General features: G+C 49.5%; 1 protein-coding gene across 8 annotated transcripts in view; it reads left to right on the forward strand.

Moving 5' to 3' along the window:
• The window catches only part of LOC116941870 (lactadherin-like), a 170,856-nt gene that overhangs the window by 130,020 nt on the left and 18,745 nt on the right, over positions 1–22,091 (forward strand). For all 8 annotated transcript variants that reach the window (XM_076066716.1, XM_076066715.1, XM_076066717.1 and 5 more), the window contains one exon: positions 15,503–15,634. In XM_076066716.1, the coding sequence (XP_075922831.1) occupies positions 15,503–15,634 (132 nt within the window). The remainder of the gene's footprint in view (positions 1–15,502; positions 15,635–22,091) is intronic.

Consider the following 22,091-nt stretch of genomic DNA (forward strand, 5'->3'; position numbering starts at 1 on the left):
CTTCACTACAAACAGACAACACACTTCACTACAAACAGACAACACACTTCACTACAAACAGACAACACACTTCACCTCAAACAGACAACACAGGTCACTACAAACAGACAACACACTTCACTACAAACAGACAACACACTTCACTACAAACAGACAACACACTTCACTACAAACAGACAACACACTTCACTACAAACAGACAACACACTTCACTACAGACAACACACTTCACTACAAACAGACAACACACTTCACTACAGACAACACACTTCACTACAAATAGACAACACACTTCACTACAAACAGACAAGACACTTCATACAAACAGACAACACACTTCACTACAAACAGACAACACACTTCACTACAAACAGACAACACACTTCACTACAAACAGATAACACACTTCACTACAAACAAACAACACACTTCACTACAAACAGACAACACACTTCACTACAAACAGACAACACACTTCACTACAAACAGACAACACACTTCACTACAGACAACACACTTCACTACAGACAACACACTTCACTACAAACAGACAACACACTTCACTACAAACAAACAACACACTACAAACAGACAACACACTTCACTACAAACAGACAACACACTTCACTACAAACAGACAACACACTTCACTACAAACAGACAACAAACTTCACTTCAAACAGACAACACACTTCACTACAAACAGACAACACACTTCACTACAAACAACACAACACACTTCACTACAAACAGACAATACATTTCACTACAAACAGACAACACACTTCACTACAAACAGACAATACACTTCACTACAAACAGACAACACACTTCACTACAGACAACACACATCACTACAAACAGACAACACACTTCACTACAGACAACACACTTCACTACAAACAGACAACACACTTCACTACAAACAGACAACACACTTCACTACAAACAGACAACACACGTCACTACAAACAGACAACACACTTCACTACAGACAACACACTTCACTACAAACAGACAACACACTTCACTACAAACAGACAACACACTTCACTACAAACAGACAACACACTTCACTACAAACAGACAACACACGTCACTACAAACAGACAACACACTTCACTACAAACAGACAACACACTTCACTACAGACAACACACTTCACTACAGACAACACACTTCACTACAAACAGACAACACACTTCACTACAAACAGACAACACACTTCACTACAAACAGACAACACACTTCACTACAAACAGACAACACACGTCACTACAAACAGACAACACACTTCACTACAAACAAACAACACACTTCACTACAAACAGACAACACACTTCACTACAAACAAACAACACACTTCACTACAAACAGACAACACACTTCACTACAAACATTCAACACACTTCACTACAAACAGACAACACACATCACTACAAACAGACAACACACTTCACTACAAACAGACAACACACTTCACTACAAACAGACAACACACTTCACTACAAACAGACAACACACTTCACTACAAACAGACAATACACTTCACTACAAACAGACAACACACTTCACTACAGACAACACACTTCACTACAAACAGACAACACACTTCACTACAAACAGACAACACACTTCACTACAAACAAACAACACACTTCACTACAAACAGACAACACACTTCACTACAAACAGACAACACACTTCACTTCAAACAGACAACACACTTCACTACAAACAGACAACACACTTCACTACAAACAAACAACACACTTCACTACAAACAGACAATACACTTCACTACAAACAGACAACACACTTCACTACAAACAGACAATACACTTCACTACAAACAGACAACACACTTCACTACAGACAACACACTTCACTACAAACAGACAACACACTTCACTACAGACAACACACTTCACTACAAACAGACAACACACTTCACTACAAACAGACAACACACTTCACTACAAACAGACAACACACATCACTACAAACAGACAACACACTTCACTACAGACAACACACTTCACTACAAACAGACAACACACTTCACTACAAACAGACAACACACTTCACTACAAACAGACAACACACTTCACTACAAACAGACAACACACGTCACTACAAACAGACAACACACTTCACTACAAACAGACAACACACTTCACTACAAACAGACAACACACTTCACTACAGACAACACACTTCACTACAGACAACACACTTCACTACAAACAGACAACACACTTCACTACAAACAGACAACACACTTCACTACAAACAAACAACACACTACAAACAGACAACACACTTCACTACAAACAGACAACACACTTCACTACAAACAGACAACACACTTCACTACAAACAGACAACACACTTCACTACAAACAGACAACACACTTCACCTCAAACAGACAACACGGGTCACTACAAACAGACAACACACTTCACTACAAACAGACAACACACTTCACTACAAACAGACAACACACTTCACTACAAACAGACAACACACTTCACTACAAACAGACAACACACTTCACTACAGACAACACACTTCACTACAAACAGACAACACACTTCACTACAGACAACACACTTCACTACAAATAGACAACACACTTCACTACAAACAGACAAGACACTTCATACAAACAGACAACACACTTCACTACAAACAGACAACACACTTCACTACAAACAGACAACACACTTCACTACAAACAGACAACACACTTCACTACAAACAAACAACACACTTCACTACAAACAGACAACACACTTCACTACAAACAGACAACACACTTCACTACAAAGAGACAACACACTTCACTACAAACAGACAACACACTTCACTACAAACAGACAACACACTTCACCTCAAACAGACAACACAGGTCACTACAAACAGACAACACACTTCACTACAAACAGACAACACACTTCACTACAAACAGACAACACACTTCACTACAAACAGACAACACACTTCACTACAAACAGACAACACACTTCACTACAGACAACACACTTCACTACAAACAGACAACACACTTCACTACAGACAACACACTTCACTACAAATAGACAACACACTTCACTACAAACAGACAAGACACTTCATACAAACAGACAACACACTTCACTACAAACAGACAACACACTTCACTACAAACAGACAACACACTTCACTACAAACAGATAACACACTTCACTACAAACAAACAACACACTTCACTACAAACAGACAACACACTTCACTACAAACAGACAACACACTTCACTACAAACAGACAACACACTTCACTACAGACAACACACTTCACTACAGACAACACACTTCACTACAAACAGACAACACACTTCACTACAAACAAACAACACACTACAAACAGACAACACACTTCACTACAAACAGACAACACACTTCACTACAAACAGACAACACACTTCACTACAAACAGACAACAAACTTCACTTCAAACAGACAACACACTTCACTACAAACAGACAACACACTTCACTACAAACAACACAACACACTTCACTACAAACAGACAATACATTTCACTACAAACAGACAACACACTTCACTACAAACAGACAATACACTTCACTACAAACAGACAACACACTTCACTACAGACAACACACATCACTACAAACAGACAACACACTTCACTACAGACAACACACTTCACTACAAACAGACAACACACTTCACTACAAACAGACAACACACTTCACTACAAACAGACAACACACGTCACTACAAACAGACAACACACTTCACTACAGACAACACACTTCACTACAAACAGACAACACACTTCACTACAAACAGACAACACACTTCACTACAAACAGACAACACACTTCACTACAAACAGACAACACACGTCACTACAAACAGACAACACACTTCACTACAAACAGACAACACACTTCACTACAAACAGACAACACACTTCACTACAGACAACACACTTCACTACAGACAACACACTTCACTACAAACAGACAACACACTTCACTACAAACAGACAACACACTTCACTACAAACAGACAACACACTTCACTACAAACAGACAACACACGTCACTACAAACAGACAACACACTTCACTACAAACAAACAACACACTTCACTACAAACAGACAACACACTTCACTACAAACAAACAACACACTTCACTACAAACAGACAACACACTTCACTACAAACATTCAACACACTTCACTACAAACAGACAACACACATCACTACAAACAGACAACACACTTCACTACAAACAGACAACACACTTCACTACAAACAGACAACACACTTCACTACAAACAGACAACACACTTCACTACAAACAGACAATACACTTCACTACAAACAGACAACACACTTCACTACAGACAACACACTTCACTACAAACAGACAACACACTTCACTACAAACAGACAACACACTTCACTACAAACAAACAACACACTTCACTACAAACAGACAACACACTTCACTACAAACAGACAACACACTTCACTACAAACAGACAACACACTTCACTACAAACAGACAACACACTTCACTACAAACAGACAACACACTTCACTACAAACAGACAACACACTTCACACGTGAAGCCCAGGTCAGCAACAACGCTCGCGTTTGCGTGCGTGTGAGCTCTTGTGAACGCACGCGCGCGCGTGAACGCACACGCGCGCGTGTGCGTTCACACGCGCGTGTGTGTGCGTTCACACACACGCGCGTGTGCGTTCACACGCGCGTGTGCGTTCACACGCGCGCGTGTGCGTTCACACGCGCGTGTGCGTTCACACGCGCGTGTGCGTTCACACGCGCGCGTGCGCAGTGGCTAAAGCCAATGTGTCTGCCGGCTCAAACGAGCAATGGGGATAGGGTTCATTACTGTTAATGGCCCTAAGCAGGTGGTATACATTCCACATTCCCATGACGGGGTCCAGTCCCCTTCGTGGGATGGCCATCGTTGATGATATATCGGCCAATCATCCCATCGGCTGAGCTGACCAGGATTTAATGTATAGTTGTTTGCTTTCCCCCCCCCCCCCCCCCTGCAATTGTAATCGTAGAATTAGTTCATCAGTGCAGGGCCCAGGTCGATGAATGGGGCAGGAAAATGACATAACAGAACTTCATCTGGAGTCACTTCAGGTGACTAGGGGCACACCTTTCGAGTGTGCTGGCAAAACGTCGTACCCAGATTGTAAATGGTGCGGATTTGCTGTCGGGGTGCTGTACTAGTAACCAATTGGCACGTTCTGTTTACGTGACAAATCTTACTAACTGGCTTTGTCGGGTGGTGGCGGGTTTAACGACACATTTACATTCACGCGATCTAACCCAAAAAACCTATATTACCTTGCAGCGTCACGTTTTAAGTTTGACCATCTTGTCTCAGGTGTTTCAGAAGTAAGAGCCCTTCCCAAATGCTGGTGCTGCGAGGTACAAGGCACAAACCCTGCAATGCCACTGCTAGAGGGAGCGTCAGAGACTACCCCCCCCCCCCCCCCCCGAGGGTATTTCTAAGCCTTCTCTTCCACGCGCAGCAGAGGTGTTAGAACAGGTGGGAGCACCCATACGTAATCTCACCACACGCGACCCCCCCCCCGCACCTCCGATAATGAGCACAGTTGGCGATGTACGCTTGCGAGAGAAGTTCGACATATATACGTCCGTACTACCGAGAGGCTAACTCTGATGTTCTCACGTGAAGTGCTGGGTGGACAGAGGTGGGAGATTATAATAAACCTGCGCCATTGTTTCAACTGGCATTCAAATAATGCCGGGCAATGCGTGGCTCGAATTTGCCATGTGTTTTCCGAAGCCTTAACTCGTGTATCAATCAACGGTGCTGTGTTTCAATTAAAAATCGTAGGCGTCGAGTCAACAAATATCAGATGGAGGAAGTTTGTGAATACCTTTGGAAAATTATCCAACAGTAAAAGTAAAATTGCCACCATGAATAGGTGAGTCGCCACCACCACGGGGATGTAGAATGTCTACCATTGGCTCAGGGCCACCCATGGCAATGTGCGTTGCTCCATTGCTCGCTGTGTGCACGGATAAACTATTAATAAAGAATTAAAGCTTTCGTGACTGCATAAATTACTCATTGTTTTTTTCGGTAAAGTCACGTATGTAGAAATACCGTAAAATTATATTTATTTTAACATAATTTTATGGTATTTCTACATACGTGACTTTACCGAAAAAAACCAATGAGGATAAACTTCTTTTTTTTACTGAAAGAGAGGACATTCGAGCATCTATTGATCCAAAAACTAAACTGCATGTGGCCCAGCTGTTAATCATCTTGGCTGTCATCACCACCGTCGTCACTCCACACCTAATTCTCTGTTGTGACTCCTGTGCACCGGACTTTATAGAAGGATTGGGATTAGAGCAAGGTAAACAGAGCCTTCCAAACCCATTCTCAACAGGCTTCTATTGCTCCCAATACAGCAATTAAACAGCCTCTTGTCTCCTGAAGTGGACAGCCGTCTCGTCTCCATCGGCTTGAAGGAGGAACGGGCTCCGATTCTGCTGCTGCTACTGCTGCTGCTGGAATCACTGCTTCGGTTGTACCACAACCAGACTTTATAGAAGGATTGGGATTAGAGCAAGGTCAACAGAGCCTTCCAAACCCATTCTCAACAGGCTTCTATTGCTCCCAATACAGCAATTAAACAGCCTCTTGTCTCCTGAAGTGGACAGCCGTCTCGTCTCCATCGGCTTGAAGGAGGAACGGGCTCCGATTCTGCTGCTGCTACTGCTGCTGCTGGAATCACTGCTTCGGTTGTACCACAACCAGATTCAGATTTCCATTCCATGCTGCGCCGTTCCATCACCGGGTTTTTGCAACGCGCTCGTGATTTCGAGGGCCGAGCGTATCATCTGAGTGGCGCCCCGCGAAAAGATTTCAGATGTTCGAAATCACAAATGCCCACGAGTTAAAGTAGAAAATATAGACAATCTACGGGATATTGGAGGAGTCTTCAAATTTCTGACGTTAACAGTTTACATAGCCCTTTCTCAGAAGAGACCTGGTCCCAAATGATAGCTCAAAGACGTGGCGTATCATATGGACATTTATAGCAGAAAAATACTATGAACGTACATTTCTAAATGTGGAAGGAAAAAATCGCAGGACCCGGAGAAAAATCCACGTCGCCATGGGGAGAACATACAAACTCCAAATATGCAGGTGTCAGAGTCCGAAACGAACCCACGACATCCTGCATACCAGGCGAGGTAGTTAACATCTCGCCACCGTGGCGACCCAGACAACCAAGACCCACCAGAGCTGGCTTCCAGTGCCTTCTGTGTGTTTCCATAGTTCGATCATTATTTGCAGAGAAACTGATTTTCTAGTGGCAATGAAGCAATATAAATAGTCTCAACAGGAGGTCTGAGGAGCCACACAAATGATTGCTCTGAGTTGGTTACCTGGTGCACAGATGATGATGATGATGATGAAGCTGCGTAGTGGGCGGCCAAAGGCAATGCAGTTAATCCCATGGTTGTACTCTACTTATATGCTCCCACATATATGTTCCACACCTTCATCAACCCGTATTCACCTGCCCATGACCTGCGTGGCGTGGTGAGGCCCTCGTCCAGCAGTGGATGGACAAAGAAATGCCTGCGAATGTAACCCGAGATGATGGAGCGAGCGCATTACGCTTCTCGAGGGAACATTGCTGCCCTTAACAGGGCTCGTCGTCCAACTCCTCTGTCAGGCCACAGACTTTGCAATCACCCCTTAAATCTCCCTATAGATACAACTACTCACACTTGCCACCGCTTCCAACATTCTGCCTGGCTTCACTCGAGTGAGCACATTTCACCGTGGGCAAAATGCAGTGCAGTGCCGTATGCACGTTCGTACGTCGGGATGTTGAACTTCTATCGCACCGCACCTAGCCAACCGTGCCGCACACAACGTTGGCTTGTTTGCGTGTTGCAAGCAATTCCACTCTGTGGCTCGACTCACAGCCAGAGGCACGCGCGGCTCTACCCGGCGATGACGTTGGATGGGTTTTCTTTTTCTCTCTCCCTTCTGTACAAACGTTGTTGGGCGCTGAACAGATGTCCTGTTCTGGCCACTGAAACGTCCCACGATAGTCCCACGCGTTTTGCTGGTCGCTTATACCCGGAGCTGGCGCCATCATAACCTGAGTGGTTCCTAGGTCTTCGTCTGACCAATACCGGTGAATAATGGAAAATTAAAATCTCTCCAGGACAGCCCAAACAGCATATCATGGCACAATGCTCGATCCAGAAATCCGAAGGAGACATCACAGCAATACACTCCGCTGCTTCTGACACGGTTATCTGCCTTAACCACCCGAATGTGAAATGACATCTACGTCAGCCGTACGAAAGAAAAAGTAGTGAATTATGCGCTAACTATTTGGAATTAGTGGGTTTATCAAGTGGTTCACTCTTATGTATGTATGTTGAACTTCATTCGCACCATACGTATCGGAGGTGCGGGGGAAAGGACAACAAACTAAGCACAACAAGCAGTTATAAAGAAATTCGTTTTAACATCTGCCGATTTAAAAGTGCACGGCTCCAGTGGCTTCCTAATGTCGGAAGGGAGAGCGTTCCAGACGGCCGCAGAAGCGCGTCTGAAAGCGCCGTGCGATGCGGCGGCCGCCGTCCTTGTTCGACGGCCAGCAGCCAAAAGCCGCTGCTGCGATGATAACCACAGTTTCCGTGATGGTTATAAACCATCACGCGATGGCCGCATGAATACATCGGTAACACTACCTAAGCTGGTACCAATTTCTCCTCTGGCTTGTGGAGGAAATGACAAAAGCCACTTTCTGCCTATCCCTGGAAGATGACACTCCCTACAGTATATTCCGCGCCAGCCTGTAATCACTGTAGAGTAAAACTCCCCTTATCCGCGGTGATAATGTGCGAGGGACGAACATGTTATCCGCAAGCTCACTCCACCTATCCATACACACGCACAAAATATCGAGGATGATCACGGATACCGTTTCCTCCGGGCTATAATGCTCACTTCACCCTCAGCGTTTGAAAGCAAATGTTGGGGGTACGTCCTATAATCCGGTAGGTGTGTTAGTGTGTGGGTAGGGGAGGGTACGGGTGTAGGGGGGGGAGACACTCAGCACAAGTTTGAGGTGCCTCTCTCTTTCTGGAGAATCTTTTAATCCGGAGAACGCAGCAGCGGGATGAATTTGTCGCGTGACTTCACCCATTCGCGAAAAATGTGCGTATAATAGGAAGAAAAGGGCAGGGAATTCATGAGGTTTTTATTGTGGAGACCTTCAGCTCCCGTGGGTAATAAGATTTTTTTGTGGGCAATAGGGTCGCAGGCAAGAGGAGCTCGAATCTGATCATACGACCTAATTCACCGAACCGCCGTGACTTGTGTTTATCTCGCCAACTTTGGCGCCGCAAATCCTTCTTAAGCCGTAAGAGAACGCCATCGTCATCAGTCGGTTGTTGTTGTGAACAGTGCTTTCTTTGTCACTTGAGGATTTCTTTTGTTAATTATCCCCAGCCAAATTAATTCCCACCACCCACACCGTTCGCCCTCACCGAACACCGTTTCGGTTTTTAAACTCACCGTCCGCTGTTTGCGGAGAAACCCCCGATCCCAAAAATTGCTCCGCCGGTTTCTCGGTTAAACTCATGCCACTGGACAGCATCGGTCTGGAAAGACAATAGATGCGGAGACACGGAATGGACGGAGTTCTCTGCTTATATTTTTCTCAAAGCGCTCGCCCGGCCCTCCCAAACGCCATCCTCCAGAGGCACGGCCGTTACTCGTTGAATAAACACGGATCCATGGCTGGACGCAGTGTACGCAACGGGCGTAAATTTCACCACAGACCGCAATTTATGTATTTTTATCCAAGTCGTTTTTCTAACGTCTCCCACCCCCCACCCCACCCCGCTGGGCGACGCTATTTCCGGAGCGAACGACCGCACGACGATTCGCGCGGAGAGACAGAGACAGAGAGAGAGGGGAGGAGGAGGAGCAGCGTGGCGTTGCGGCCCTGCGGCCAAGAGCCGCCGCCGCTGCGCTCGCCGCCTGCGATGCCACCGGCGGCCACCCCGGCGCGGCCGTCGAGCCCGTCACGTGAAGCTCACCCCCGGCGCCGCGTGACCAGATTGGCGGAGGGATTATTATTGTTGGAACGCGCCGTTGTTTTGTTTGGTTGTTTATTTATTTTGTTCAAGTCGAGTGCTGCGTCAACAGGGGGGCAGGGTGCGACTTTTCTTTTTTTTTGGGGGGGGGGGGGTGGTGGTGGTGGTGGTGGGGGGGGGGGTGGAGAAGTTAAAGCGCCCCCGCAAAGTTCCATTATTTTTTTCCGGGGCGCTGGATTTTTCTCACGCGTCGGCGCCAGATGTTTCCGTGGCCGCATTTGGCATCGAAGCCGAATGCGGATGCCGGAGGCCGCCGCCGCCGCCACTGCTTCGTTGAAGCCTCCCAGCCCCGCGCAGCGCGACTTGAGCGCTACCCGCAGCACAAGCCATGCGATTGCCATCATTTTGTTTCGCTCCCGGTTGCCACGCATAAGGGGGCAGTGCCGTGGTCAGGGACGCTTGGCTGACAATCGAAAAACGGTGGTGGGAAGGCTCAGGTCCTGGTTGCGAGTCAACTCGGCTGAATTAAAGACAAAACAAAAAAACTTCGTGGAAATTTAAAAAGTGTCCATCCTACGGACGGAACGTTACTTGCCATGGCAATGTGGAATTCCCACGATTGGTTCAGTGCTGCTGTTGATGGAGATGAGCGTCGCCCTGCTACTTACTCGTTGGTCTATGGATGGAGACTGAGGTGTTTTTCTTTCTTTTTGTCCGTGGCTTAAAAGGTGGTCCTGCCAAATATGAAAGTGTTCCCATGACTTTAAGAGTTTCCGTGGTTTTTTGCGATTTGCTTAATCGTACACCACTCACGATATTGCGTCCGCATGCAGTTCTCCCCTCTCGTGGTGTTGTGGTATGTTCTTCTGTCCACGATGTGTCCTTGTTTTTTTATTTGAAGCCTCAGAGGCCAAAGTAGTAGCCCCGTTTTCAAACCACGGAAAAGTCCAGCCCTGAGTTCGCAGCCGTGACTCAGCGTTACATGGAGGCGTGCAACGTGTCACAGCTCATCGTGCAAGTGGCGGGCGCTTACGTAGTAAACATTTCACTGGCTTGTTTGAGAACGGGGAGAAGTGGGTGTCCAAGGGGTCAAAGTTAAGGTCTCTGGATGCGTGACCTCACTTCCCGACTCTCTTTATTATGACATTCGTGAGAACGGAGTTCAATGAGCCAGGAATGAGGTCTAAAGTAAACAGGTTCAGTTCAAACAAGCATTGAAGAGGAGGTCTGGGTACATTCTCCTTCGCAGGTGGATGGCCATGTTATACAACCAGTATTCATAACAATACGATTTTGAGGGTGTTAGTCATGGTGCATCGGTTAGTGCACTTCGCCGTGAACCTGACCGACCGTGTTTGATTCCCAGCCACGGCTAACATCGGCGGTGGGAGTTAAAATTATGGAGCCGCTTCGGGGCCCCGTCTTTTGACCAAGCCACACTGATCAGCGGTGGGGGGGGGGGGGGTAAAGTATGGTCAAAGAACCCTCGTGACTCAGATGGCATTGGCGAGGCCTCCATACAGAAGTGGTTTAACAAAGGTCTTTTAAAATAATCAAAAAAACAATTGTCATTGCGTGGCACTCCTTCTCGACGAGTCTCCGTCACTGGGTAATGTGACCACAGTGGTGTGGTTAGGGGTTAAAGCGCAGCAACATCCGGCCACATGAACCCCCGCCATTGCTTGTCCAATGGCGACAAACGCTTTGGGAAAGCCCATTAAAACGCCAAACCGAAAGCCTTCAAGGTCAAGAAACCTCACGTGGCCTTCACGTCGAAATTAAGTAATTTGGGGAAGAAATGCATTGTGGGCGTAATAATACATCAATTCATTGAGACACGTATTCTTGAGCCTAAGATACGTACATCGAATCACGTGGAAGAAATGAGTTGTTGAAATATATTCTATATAACGGGGTTCACGTCACCCCTGCTAAGCCACATGAAGCCCGTGACCAAAGTGACCCTAAATGCGGTCGATCATCAGATTTCAGAAGCTCAGCGGGGTTGCGTCTGGATTGTACTTGGATGGTTCAGCAAGATTAACAAGGCTTGCCAGGTGTTGTAGGAGCTGGGTTGCATGGTGTGGCCAGGAAATGGTTGTGCCGAGTATTACTCCTCTGTGTATCCGTGCTAGGTTCTCTCCGGGTACTCCGTTGGTCCTCCAATCACGACGCCAAATCCTCAGTCGTGAAACTCGCCCAAACATCCCAATGAAGGACCCTTCTGAAAAAAAGTACCGCGGTTCCAGTGAGGCTTCTCCGAGTAAATAATTGGCTTTTTCTTATCGTTATTGGTATTTACAAAACAAAGCCCCTTTGGCTTACGCTGCTACATTGCCACGATTGTGTTAAGCAGAGAGCAACATATTACCCCTGCAAACGCACAATGGCACGCTCTGTTATCAACCGCTGGCAATTGCAAACGCTCGGTAAGCCTCGCTGGGAACATTCCATCTAACGTGTTTGCTGCGGGGGGGGGGGGGGCTGGTTGAGGCTGCGGCGAGAGATCAACGTTTAGAAAAAAACTGTGCAAGCGGAATGGCGCCTTAACGTGTTTCTCATCATCATCGCCGCCGCCGCCGCCCCCACCGCCTTCCGGCCTGATGCGGAGGCTGTGAATTATCAGGAGCTGGGAATGCATTCGGAGGGCGCGCGGCGGGAGGAAGCCGGCCGCGGGGTTGGAGATCGCGCGACCAAAAAAAACCGCACGGAGGTTGAGCGGATCCAAGGCGCAGGCGCCGTGCATCAAGCGCCCGCGTAGGGCAGCGTCACCGGTCAATGTCAGTGTTCCACCCCCCACCCACACACCGCCCCCCCGCCCCCCCCCGAGGGCCGGCTGTTGAATAAGCGCGCGCACGCGCGTGCACGCGCATCCTTCACATCAATCATCGCCCGCCGCCCGATGAGACCAATGGGCGTCAAAGCAGCACCGCTGCTGCGGTGGCGGAACGACGCGCGCAGTCGTGCACGCGGATGTCTGTGCGCGCAGTCGTGCACACGTGTGCGTGCACGACTGCGCGACGCGCGCAGTCGTGCACGCACACGTGTGCACGGGCGCACAGACACCCGCGTGCACGCAGCTGCACAAGCACCAGCGATGCATTAGACAAAGAGTCCCCGTGCTTTAGCCTCCGAGGCTGCATGGAGGCAGGCGGGCTCGTATTAAGTACGGCACTGTTGGGGGCTGCATGTGGAAAAAATGGGACCGTGCCAAGCTCTGTGGTGTGTTTTTTTTAGTTTACACGGCGCGTTGTTCCGTACGATGTCCGACGTTTCGCCGTGAAGTATGGCCAAACCGCCCTTATGACCAACACGGGGGTCTTCATCCTGCAGTGATTAACAACACTAACCTTCACATTCAGCATATTAGTAGATGAGTATTGCATATACGAGTGAGTCCTTCTTATCATCCTTAAAAAAATATATATATTTCACGCATCACACCACACCACATTAAATAGGACCAAGGGCTTTGTTGCAGTCTCGAAAGTTGGATAACTTCACGCATTCCCATGCAAACGTTTTTAATCCCTGAAGGCAGGATCAACCGCACAATATCTTTCATACTTCAAAACGCCACCGCACGCGCGCCCTCGGGTCGTGCCGTTGGGCACGATGCCCGACGTTGTCGCTGCACGTGCCGGGGGAGGCTTCTTCGTTCGGGAAGTGCCGAAGCTTCGGGAGCCGAAGAATCTCCCGGCAGGTGGAGCGTAAATAGCACGACGCGTCGGAGCCTGTCATCCAAAAAGGTCATTCCGGTTCAACTCGACCACGTTCACAAAAACAAATTCGCTCGCTTCGCAGAGACGGAGAAGGCCGGGGGGGGGGGGGGAAGCTGGCATACGTGGGCAGCCGCACATTTTACAAACTTACGACGTATAAAACATTGATACTTTATTTATTTATTTTGTTTCGAAACGGACATAAAAACATTGACACGCGGAAACGCCGACTTGGAGAGAGCGCGGTAACTCAACTTTGACTCGCCGGGGGGGGGGGGGGGGGGGGGCGGGGGTGGCGGGCGGGGGGGCTTTTATATTTATATCTGTAAAGCCTCATTTTTAATTCATGCCTGCCACTCCCCACCCCTCCCGATAAAAACGGACGCATCAGCACAAGCGGCGATTGAGACGCTGACAACCTTTACGACGCCGACGCCGGGAGCAGCACAAATAACGTCCAGCAGATGAGAGCCAAAGGACTGGAAGTTGGGTGACGGAGCCCACCCTCCACCCGCCCCCCGTTACTATAGCAGCCATCAGAGGGACCACTCAAAGGAATCATGAAAAAGCGAGAGGTGCAGCAACAAAAGCCGGGGGGGGGGGGGGGGGGTGGCCACGAGGTGAGCCCGCTGAGTTGTCTTTTGTAAAATGATAACTATTTTTAGTTATTTGGACCAGGTAAGACCCCACTGGGCTTACTGTGCAGCTCGACGAAGTGGCTTGTCATCGCGTGAAAATTTGACAGCGGCCGAATACTCTAAACGCAGGTTTCTAAATGTGAGGGGGGGGAGGGGGGGTGGAAACCGGAGGGCCCGGAGGATAAAATCCACGTGACCACGGGGAGAGAGACACGCAAACTCCAGATATACAGCAGGCGTCAGGGTCGGGATTGAAACCACGGCCTCCTGTACACCAGGTGAGATAATTAACATCTCCGCGCACCCGCGGCGCCCTGCCTACTTGCTATCTGTGATAAAGTGCTTAATAGCTCATCGGATTCCTCCAGCATAAATAAAGATCCTGATAAATAGGGGACAGCAGCGTTGATCGGCAGGCCGCGTGTGGTGGGGTAAAGTGTGGGTACTCCCAGCCCTTCCAAGCGTGGAAGAGTAGGCCAAAACGCCCTTTCGAGGGGCTCTGACAGCAGTGCCTTGAGCAAGCAATCGCAGGGCTGCATCTTTGCCTTTTACCTTTTTATAATCTCGGAAGCTGGCGGCCGCGCGCGTGTGGGGAGGAGCGGTGGCGCAGCGGTTAGCGCCACGCTGCGCTACGAACCCGGCCACCCGGGTTCGATTTCCGCTCACGGCCACCAACACCGGTGACGATTATCTGAACCGGTCACGGGTCTCCCCTAGGTGGACTCTGCCTCAAATGAGTACATGGTGCTGTGTGTAAACATCGCCACTGGAGAGACAAAGACGGCCGGACCTGGTGCTGGACACCTACCCCGTCGCGTGCCATGCCAGCCTTCGTAGGTTTTGCTTGCTAGCGGCACTTGCCCCAACAGTCTGTTGGGACTACATGGGGGAGCCTTTGTCTTTGTGCGCGCGTGTGTGGCGCGCGGTAACGGCTCCTCGCGTCCGCGGTTGTGTCGCCGATGGTCAGGACCCTGCAGCCGGAGCCCGTGCCACAACGGCGGCAAGTGCGAGGTGCAGGCGATGGGGCGCGGGGACTCCCTGGAGGAGCCGTTCCGCTGCTCGTGCGCGCCCGGGTTCAAGGGAGATCTCTGCCAGGAAGGTATGACGGAGGCGATGACGATGACGCGACATGACGGCACTGCCGTGATGACGAAGGCGATGACGACGACGACGTGACGGCACTGCCGTGATGACGATGGCGATGACGACGACGACGTGACATGACGGCACTGCCGTGATGACGAAGGCGACGACGACGATGCGACATGACGGCACTGCCATGATGACGAAGGTGATGACGACGACGACGACGCGACATGACGACACTGCCGTGATGACGAAGGCGACGATGACGACGACGACGACTCGACATGACGACGACCATGCCATGATTATGACGACGACGATGCTACGACGATGACAACGACGACGTGCCAACGCCACCGAGCCAATCCTCACTTTTCATTTTGTTGGTTTTGTCATTTTTCCGGAAATTCTATCGAGGAGGGGTGGGGGTGGGGGGTCACGTCACTGATGAAGTGTTCCGCGAAGATCGTTGCGTGCGAAATGTGTTGGGGCTCTCTCTTGGCTTTCGTGTGCACCGAGCGGCATCTCTTTCTCACTGTGGTGTACATTCGAGGACACAATGCTGCCCATGAAAGCTATCGATACACGTATGTGTATCGATACGTGAATGTAGTTGTGAGTATATTAACCCCCCCCCCCCCACTAGTAATGATGGAGTGGCAGTCGAGGGATGGATCACACCTCAGAGCACGTGCATTTAAGGAGATGGAACGATGAAATTAGTTCACGTGCAGGGTTAGGGTTGCATTGTTGCAGCGCAGAACCGTGGGAGGTGGGGACGGCTTGGGGCGGCCTTCGTCCAGCTGTGGACCCATCGCGGCCGATGCTGACGATGGATCGCGCAACGGATCGCCATCCCTCGCGTGGGCTGCACGAGCATCCCCATCTTGCCGTCAGCGCGGAGATTCCCTGCCGTGACTCCGCGCGGGGCTTCCCCTCGCCGTGGGGATTTTGGCTCCGCCAATGCACAAAGGACCGTCCCCTGCCCCTCGTGAACAATGGAAGGCGCCGCGCAGATGAAGCCCCTTCATCAACTGCAGCGGCCGGGAGGGGCAACGTGAGTGGGGTGAGGGCGGTCGACCGCTCACGACAGCGGCGAGACAAAAGGAGCCGACAGACTCGGGAGCTTTGTTCGTCAACGGAGCGACTTGCCAATGTGGGTGCATCGCACGCCACACGGAGCGAGCGAAGGCAAACGCCCACGCCGGTGCTGACAGACGGGCGTCCGCTGGAGCCGGGGGGGGGGGGGGGGGTGGTCGGCATCCTGCGGCCCCGGAGCGGCATGCGGCTGTTCAAGGGCTGCTTCGTGACGTCGTTTATTGAGGACCACCCCGCCACCTCGTATTCATCACGTGCATTGCGGCTCTTGAAATGTTGAGGTTTTTGCTTTTTTTACAGAATTCGAAAACAATGGCTCTTCTTGTTATTTTGGTCGCCGACCCCTGCACTAGAGGGAGCTCGAGAGAGCCTCTATGGGAGGGTGCGTTGGCCTTCTCTTCCATGCCGATCAGTCAGCTTTGAAGCTGGACTCTCTGGTGTTCCCTTTTTCTGCTGCTGGGTTGACTGCCGTAGAGGGGAATGCTTAAAAAAAAATGCCCCAATGTTTCCCCTGCTGCTGCTGCTGCCTGCGGAATGAGATTGAACCGACGCACTTCGGATTGCAAGTCCGGCTTTACCGTGCATGGCATGTGGGCATTGGAATATTATCGCTTCCTGTGAAGTTAGTGCAACTCTTTTTATTCGCGTGTTCAAGCGCCCGATTCGCCCAAACCTTTCAAGCAGTTGGCCGTGCAACGGCCGTGGGTGGTACTTCAACAAAGCTGACCGACTCTTTCACGCGCTCGCTCCATCGCAGCGACGTCGCAGCGACGTCGCTCTTCCGGACGAAAGCTGCCGCCGGTCGTTCTCCCCGACAAGCGCTGCACTAACGATGCCCGGGCTCTCACATCCCTCGCGTGTCCACGCACGCACCGCTACCTTTGAACTGCAATGCAGGGAAAATGACCCGCGGGTCTCTTTTGAGTGTTTGTTGCTGGGATTCTGGGCAACCCGCAACTCCTGCCGCCACGTCCCCTTGCCACACCTCGTGCCCGAAGCACTGGCACCAGTTCGTCGGGAAGTGTTTCAGTTCACTCCAACCACCAAGAGCTGCTCCTCCAGTACAGGAGCCGCTGTGACACTCAGCGTTGTCGGTCCAGGGTGGGGACAGCTGCCATCAATGTGGACGAAACTAAACCTCGAAGAAACGTTAAACGCCACACGGAATGACTAACGTGCGATGCGTTAACGATATTGCATGTATGTTGAACTTCTTTGACACTGCACATAGCCAACCGCGCTGATCGGAGATGCGGGGGAAGGACCAAAAACTAAACACAAAAAGCAGTTGAGAAGAAATACGTTTTCGACAGAGATTTAAAAGTGCATAGCTCCAGTGGCTTCCTAATATCGGAAAGGAGAGCATTCCAGACGGCGACAGATGCGCATCTGTAAAGTGCTATGGACCTACTGCTGCTGCTGCGTGTGAAATCCACTCAGCTTAGGACGGCAGAATGGGGTTTTCCATCTGCAGCCCCGGTGACCTGGAACGGTCTCTGCCGACTGAAGTCCGCTCAGCTGTGACAATCGGTCGTTTTAATACCGGACTCCAAACATTTCCTTTCACGTGTGTTTCATTTAATTTAGTTTCAAATGTATCTGTGCCATCCGTGTTTTTTGTCTCAGCCCTTTTTTGTTGTTGAATATGGCAGGTTACAACCTAAAACTAAACTATTTTTTTATTTTACTAGGCAATCTATCATTTGGCCAGATCATTTGGCCACGGATGACAGCTCAACAAAGTGGCTTATCACGTGGACATTTCTAGCAGCCAAATACCCTAAAACGCATGTTGAGTCTAAATATGGAGAGAAAAATCAGAGGACCCGGAGAAATACCCATGCGACCCATGGGGAGAGAAACACGAAAAATCCCAATATACAGGGGTCAGGGTCGGGATCGATCCCATTACCTCCTGCATACCAGGTGAGGTCAAATCTTGGATCGAACTTGCAGTCAGACGTCTCCGAGCTCCGAGTGTGAGCTCCTTGTCGACAGTTGACTTCGTGTGCTACATCCTGATGGAGAGGCATCACAATGAGTACCGCTTTGTGGGAACACATTGGCCATGCTCTGGATAGACTCACCCCCCCCCCCCCCCGGCATGAGAATGCGGAATTTCCACCACTGGCTCAGCACTGCCGACAGACGTCCGTTGCACGTCATTGTTGCCGGTTTGTGCAAAAAGACACTTCGGCGTTCCGTTTGACGTTCGGTTCACGAGTTTTTATCATCCTGAGAGGGGAGGTGAAAACATTACCGCTTATAAAAACGGAATGACGGTCAGTGTGAGAACACATTGTTCACGCTTCCATGGGCATTATTCACAGTTCTGAAACTTAACTCTGGCACCAAGCCAAAGTGTATGTTCCTTATATGGATTCCCATAGCAACAACGCTGTGTGAACCTGAATGATATGAATCCGATCTGTTGGAGTAATTGATCTTTACTTTTAGAATAACTCTTCAAGATGTTTCCTACCAGGTTTACATTTTTCTTTGTATCAGGGCTGCTGAGCACAGACCCAAAACGCCAAGCGGCCGACACCAAGCGACACGATCAAAGTTGCGCTCCATAGTATTTCACGTTTCTTGATCATGCTAAGCTTTGCTTCGCTCTTGTTTGCTAGGCCTGCTGGATAGTTCGGAGATTAGTCTGGCTAACTAGGAGATGATCGTACATTCGTATTTACAATGTTCACGTAATAAGCTTGCGGGTTGTGACTTGCATTATTGAATTCGAGGAGGGGTTTTAATCACCGGATTCTGGAAGGATTCTATCGGCCCCCGTGAGACAGCACTGGCCCACGGATGTGGAGTGGCTCCAGGTCAGTTGGACAGCGAGCTCCATATCGGGTTGTCGTAACTACAGGTGACATGTGTGCACGTGTAAAGCCACTGGATGTTGGGTCCTCTCCCCTTGGCAGGCAGTGTGAGGGATGCTTGACCGTAACTTCATCACGCGCGTCAGCGCGGTTTGGTGAAGGCGGGCGGCAAAGACGTGAGCATTCAAAGTACGGCACAGCAATGACTTTTGCTCTAATGCCCTCTGCTGCCTGCCGCGTAACCGCACAGCAGCCTCTTTAACAACCGAGGTTGCGTGGCGGCTATCCAGGCGCAACATTCCGGGTGATTTGGTCACGGGGCTCGCAGTTGACGCGGCGTGTGTGGGAGGACAACGCGTAGAGCCGAAGACAGAGTTGAATACACCTGTGGGAGGACGTGCTGGCAAGAAAACCTGGGGTGAGACCCCACTGCCTACACGGAACCTGGAGCACGACGATGCTGCATCGGTCAGTGTAGAGTTGACTACGCGGACTGTGCAGCAGAGTCATCAAGGAGCACAATAAACCATCACGCGAACGACTGCGGTCACCATCCTGTGAGCAGCAGCGGTGGCTTTTGGCTGGCCGTCGAACAAAAACGGTCACCGCTATCGCGCGCTTTCAGATGCGCTTCTGCGGCCGTCTGGAACGCTCTTCCTTCTGGTATATATATTAGGAAGCTATGCACTTTTAAATCATCTATATTGAAACTTAATTTATTGAGAACTTCTTGTTGTGTCTAGTTTGTTGTCCTTCCCCCCGGCACCTCCGATTACCACATTTGGCTATGTCCGGCGCGAATGAAGTTCAACATACACACATTACACACTTGCATCTGTCACTTTCGTTCCCCTCAACCCGTGGGGGGAAACCGGTTCTTCTGGGATTTCTGCTACTGTTGCCCAGAGCTTGGTGAAATTCATTGTTACTGCAAATGCCGCCAGCAAACCATTCATTTCGAAGCGAGCAACAGTTCAGTAGGAGACACGATGGAAGTATCCACCGAGAGAGGAAGACTTCGTCACAATTCTGGCTGGTCACCTGATGAAGCTGGCCGTTGTCATCGCGAGCTGAACGTCGTGCTCAAATCGTACGTGTTATGTATATCGTTTATTGTTAAATTTAAATATACACTTCCTATGATTACTGTTCTTACATTATTTTTATAGCTTTATTTTGGTGATTCGAAAACATATGGTTAATCTAAATTGTCTTATGGTTGTTGTTGTTGGCTTGCACCACATTGTGATTTTTGCACACAGCGTTTTGATTTTTTTGTGTGGAATATTTGCTGGTTAATTCCAGGATGTTTCTGTTGCCGTCGTCGCTTTGGGATGTTCTGTGTTCAAATTTAGTTTGTTGCAGTTGCACCCGACTTAAGAGCCGCATGGCTCACAGGGCTATACCTAATAAATGAAACTTGAAAACTTGAAACTTGAGTGCGGTGGGTTTAACTCTCCGACACACAATCGGTGTGCTGAACTCGTCACTAACCGTCACGTTTTGCTTCCGTGGCCGCGTCGGGTGGAGGCGAGTTTAACGACGCATTTTTATTTACGCGATCCCCCCCCCCAAACCCCCCCCCCCTCTTTGTTATGGACAATGGAAGCGTGTCTTTCGGCACGAGCATATCTGGGCGCTGCTCACGTTCCATTGGCAGTTGTAGGCAAGCGGTGGAAATTCCACATTCCAAAGACAGACCAATATCACCATATGCCAACCGATATTTATCGACTTGCAAAAAGTGTGTATTACACTGTGCGTATGATTTACCACCGTAACCTCGCGGAAGACATTTATGAATGCAAAATAAATAGCCATAGTCTCGGGTTTAATACTCTATTTATAAAGCTTACACAGTGGGGGGAAATAACCTGCTCCCTTGAATCCTCCGACAGCTTAGAGGGCTAAGTGATGAGAAGAAGGATTACAGCCGACTGGATTAAACGGAGGCAAACTGTACACGCAGCATCCCGTGTGCACGCAACGTGGGCACTGCGAGTTCCATACGCGTAGCTACGACGTCCACGCTGCCCGCTTCCCAGCAAACGTGGAACGTCGGGTCAATGTTGGGCGAACGGTTCCAACTGGGTTCTTCCCTCTGCGCTGCCCGAATTTGGAAATCCCCGCTTACTGTGCGCCTGCTAACGTCACTCATCGAATCATGTTGAGGACTCAGTCTGCCAGACTGCCTCGCATAACGATCCCGCGCCACGAACCCCAGCAGCCAGAGTTCGATTCCCGCCGACACCAGGTGGCGATTATCTGAACCGGTCTTTGCGCCTCCACTAGGTCCACTCGGCCTCGAATGAGTACCTGGTGCGGTGTGTAAACATCGCCAACTGGGGAGACAAAGGCGGCCTCGTGTGCCGTGCCGGCCTTCATAGGTGCTACTCGCTAACAGCACTTGCCCCAACCGTCTGTTAAGGCTACACGGGGGATTTTTGTCTCTGTGGTGTGACACGTGTGTGACACGTGTTTAGGAAGCATTAGCGCAGTGAATTCAGGGCACCGTGCTATTCGATTCCAGGCCACAGCCAACTATAA

The sequence above is a fragment of the Petromyzon marinus genome, chromosome 13, assembly GCF_048934315.1.
Source record: "Petromyzon marinus isolate PM22_M1 ecotype Great Lakes invasive population chromosome 13, UKy_Petmar_22M1.pri1.0, whole genome shotgun sequence".
Classification (NCBI taxonomy): Eukaryota; Metazoa; Chordata; class Hyperoartia; order Petromyzontiformes; family Petromyzontidae; genus Petromyzon; species Petromyzon marinus.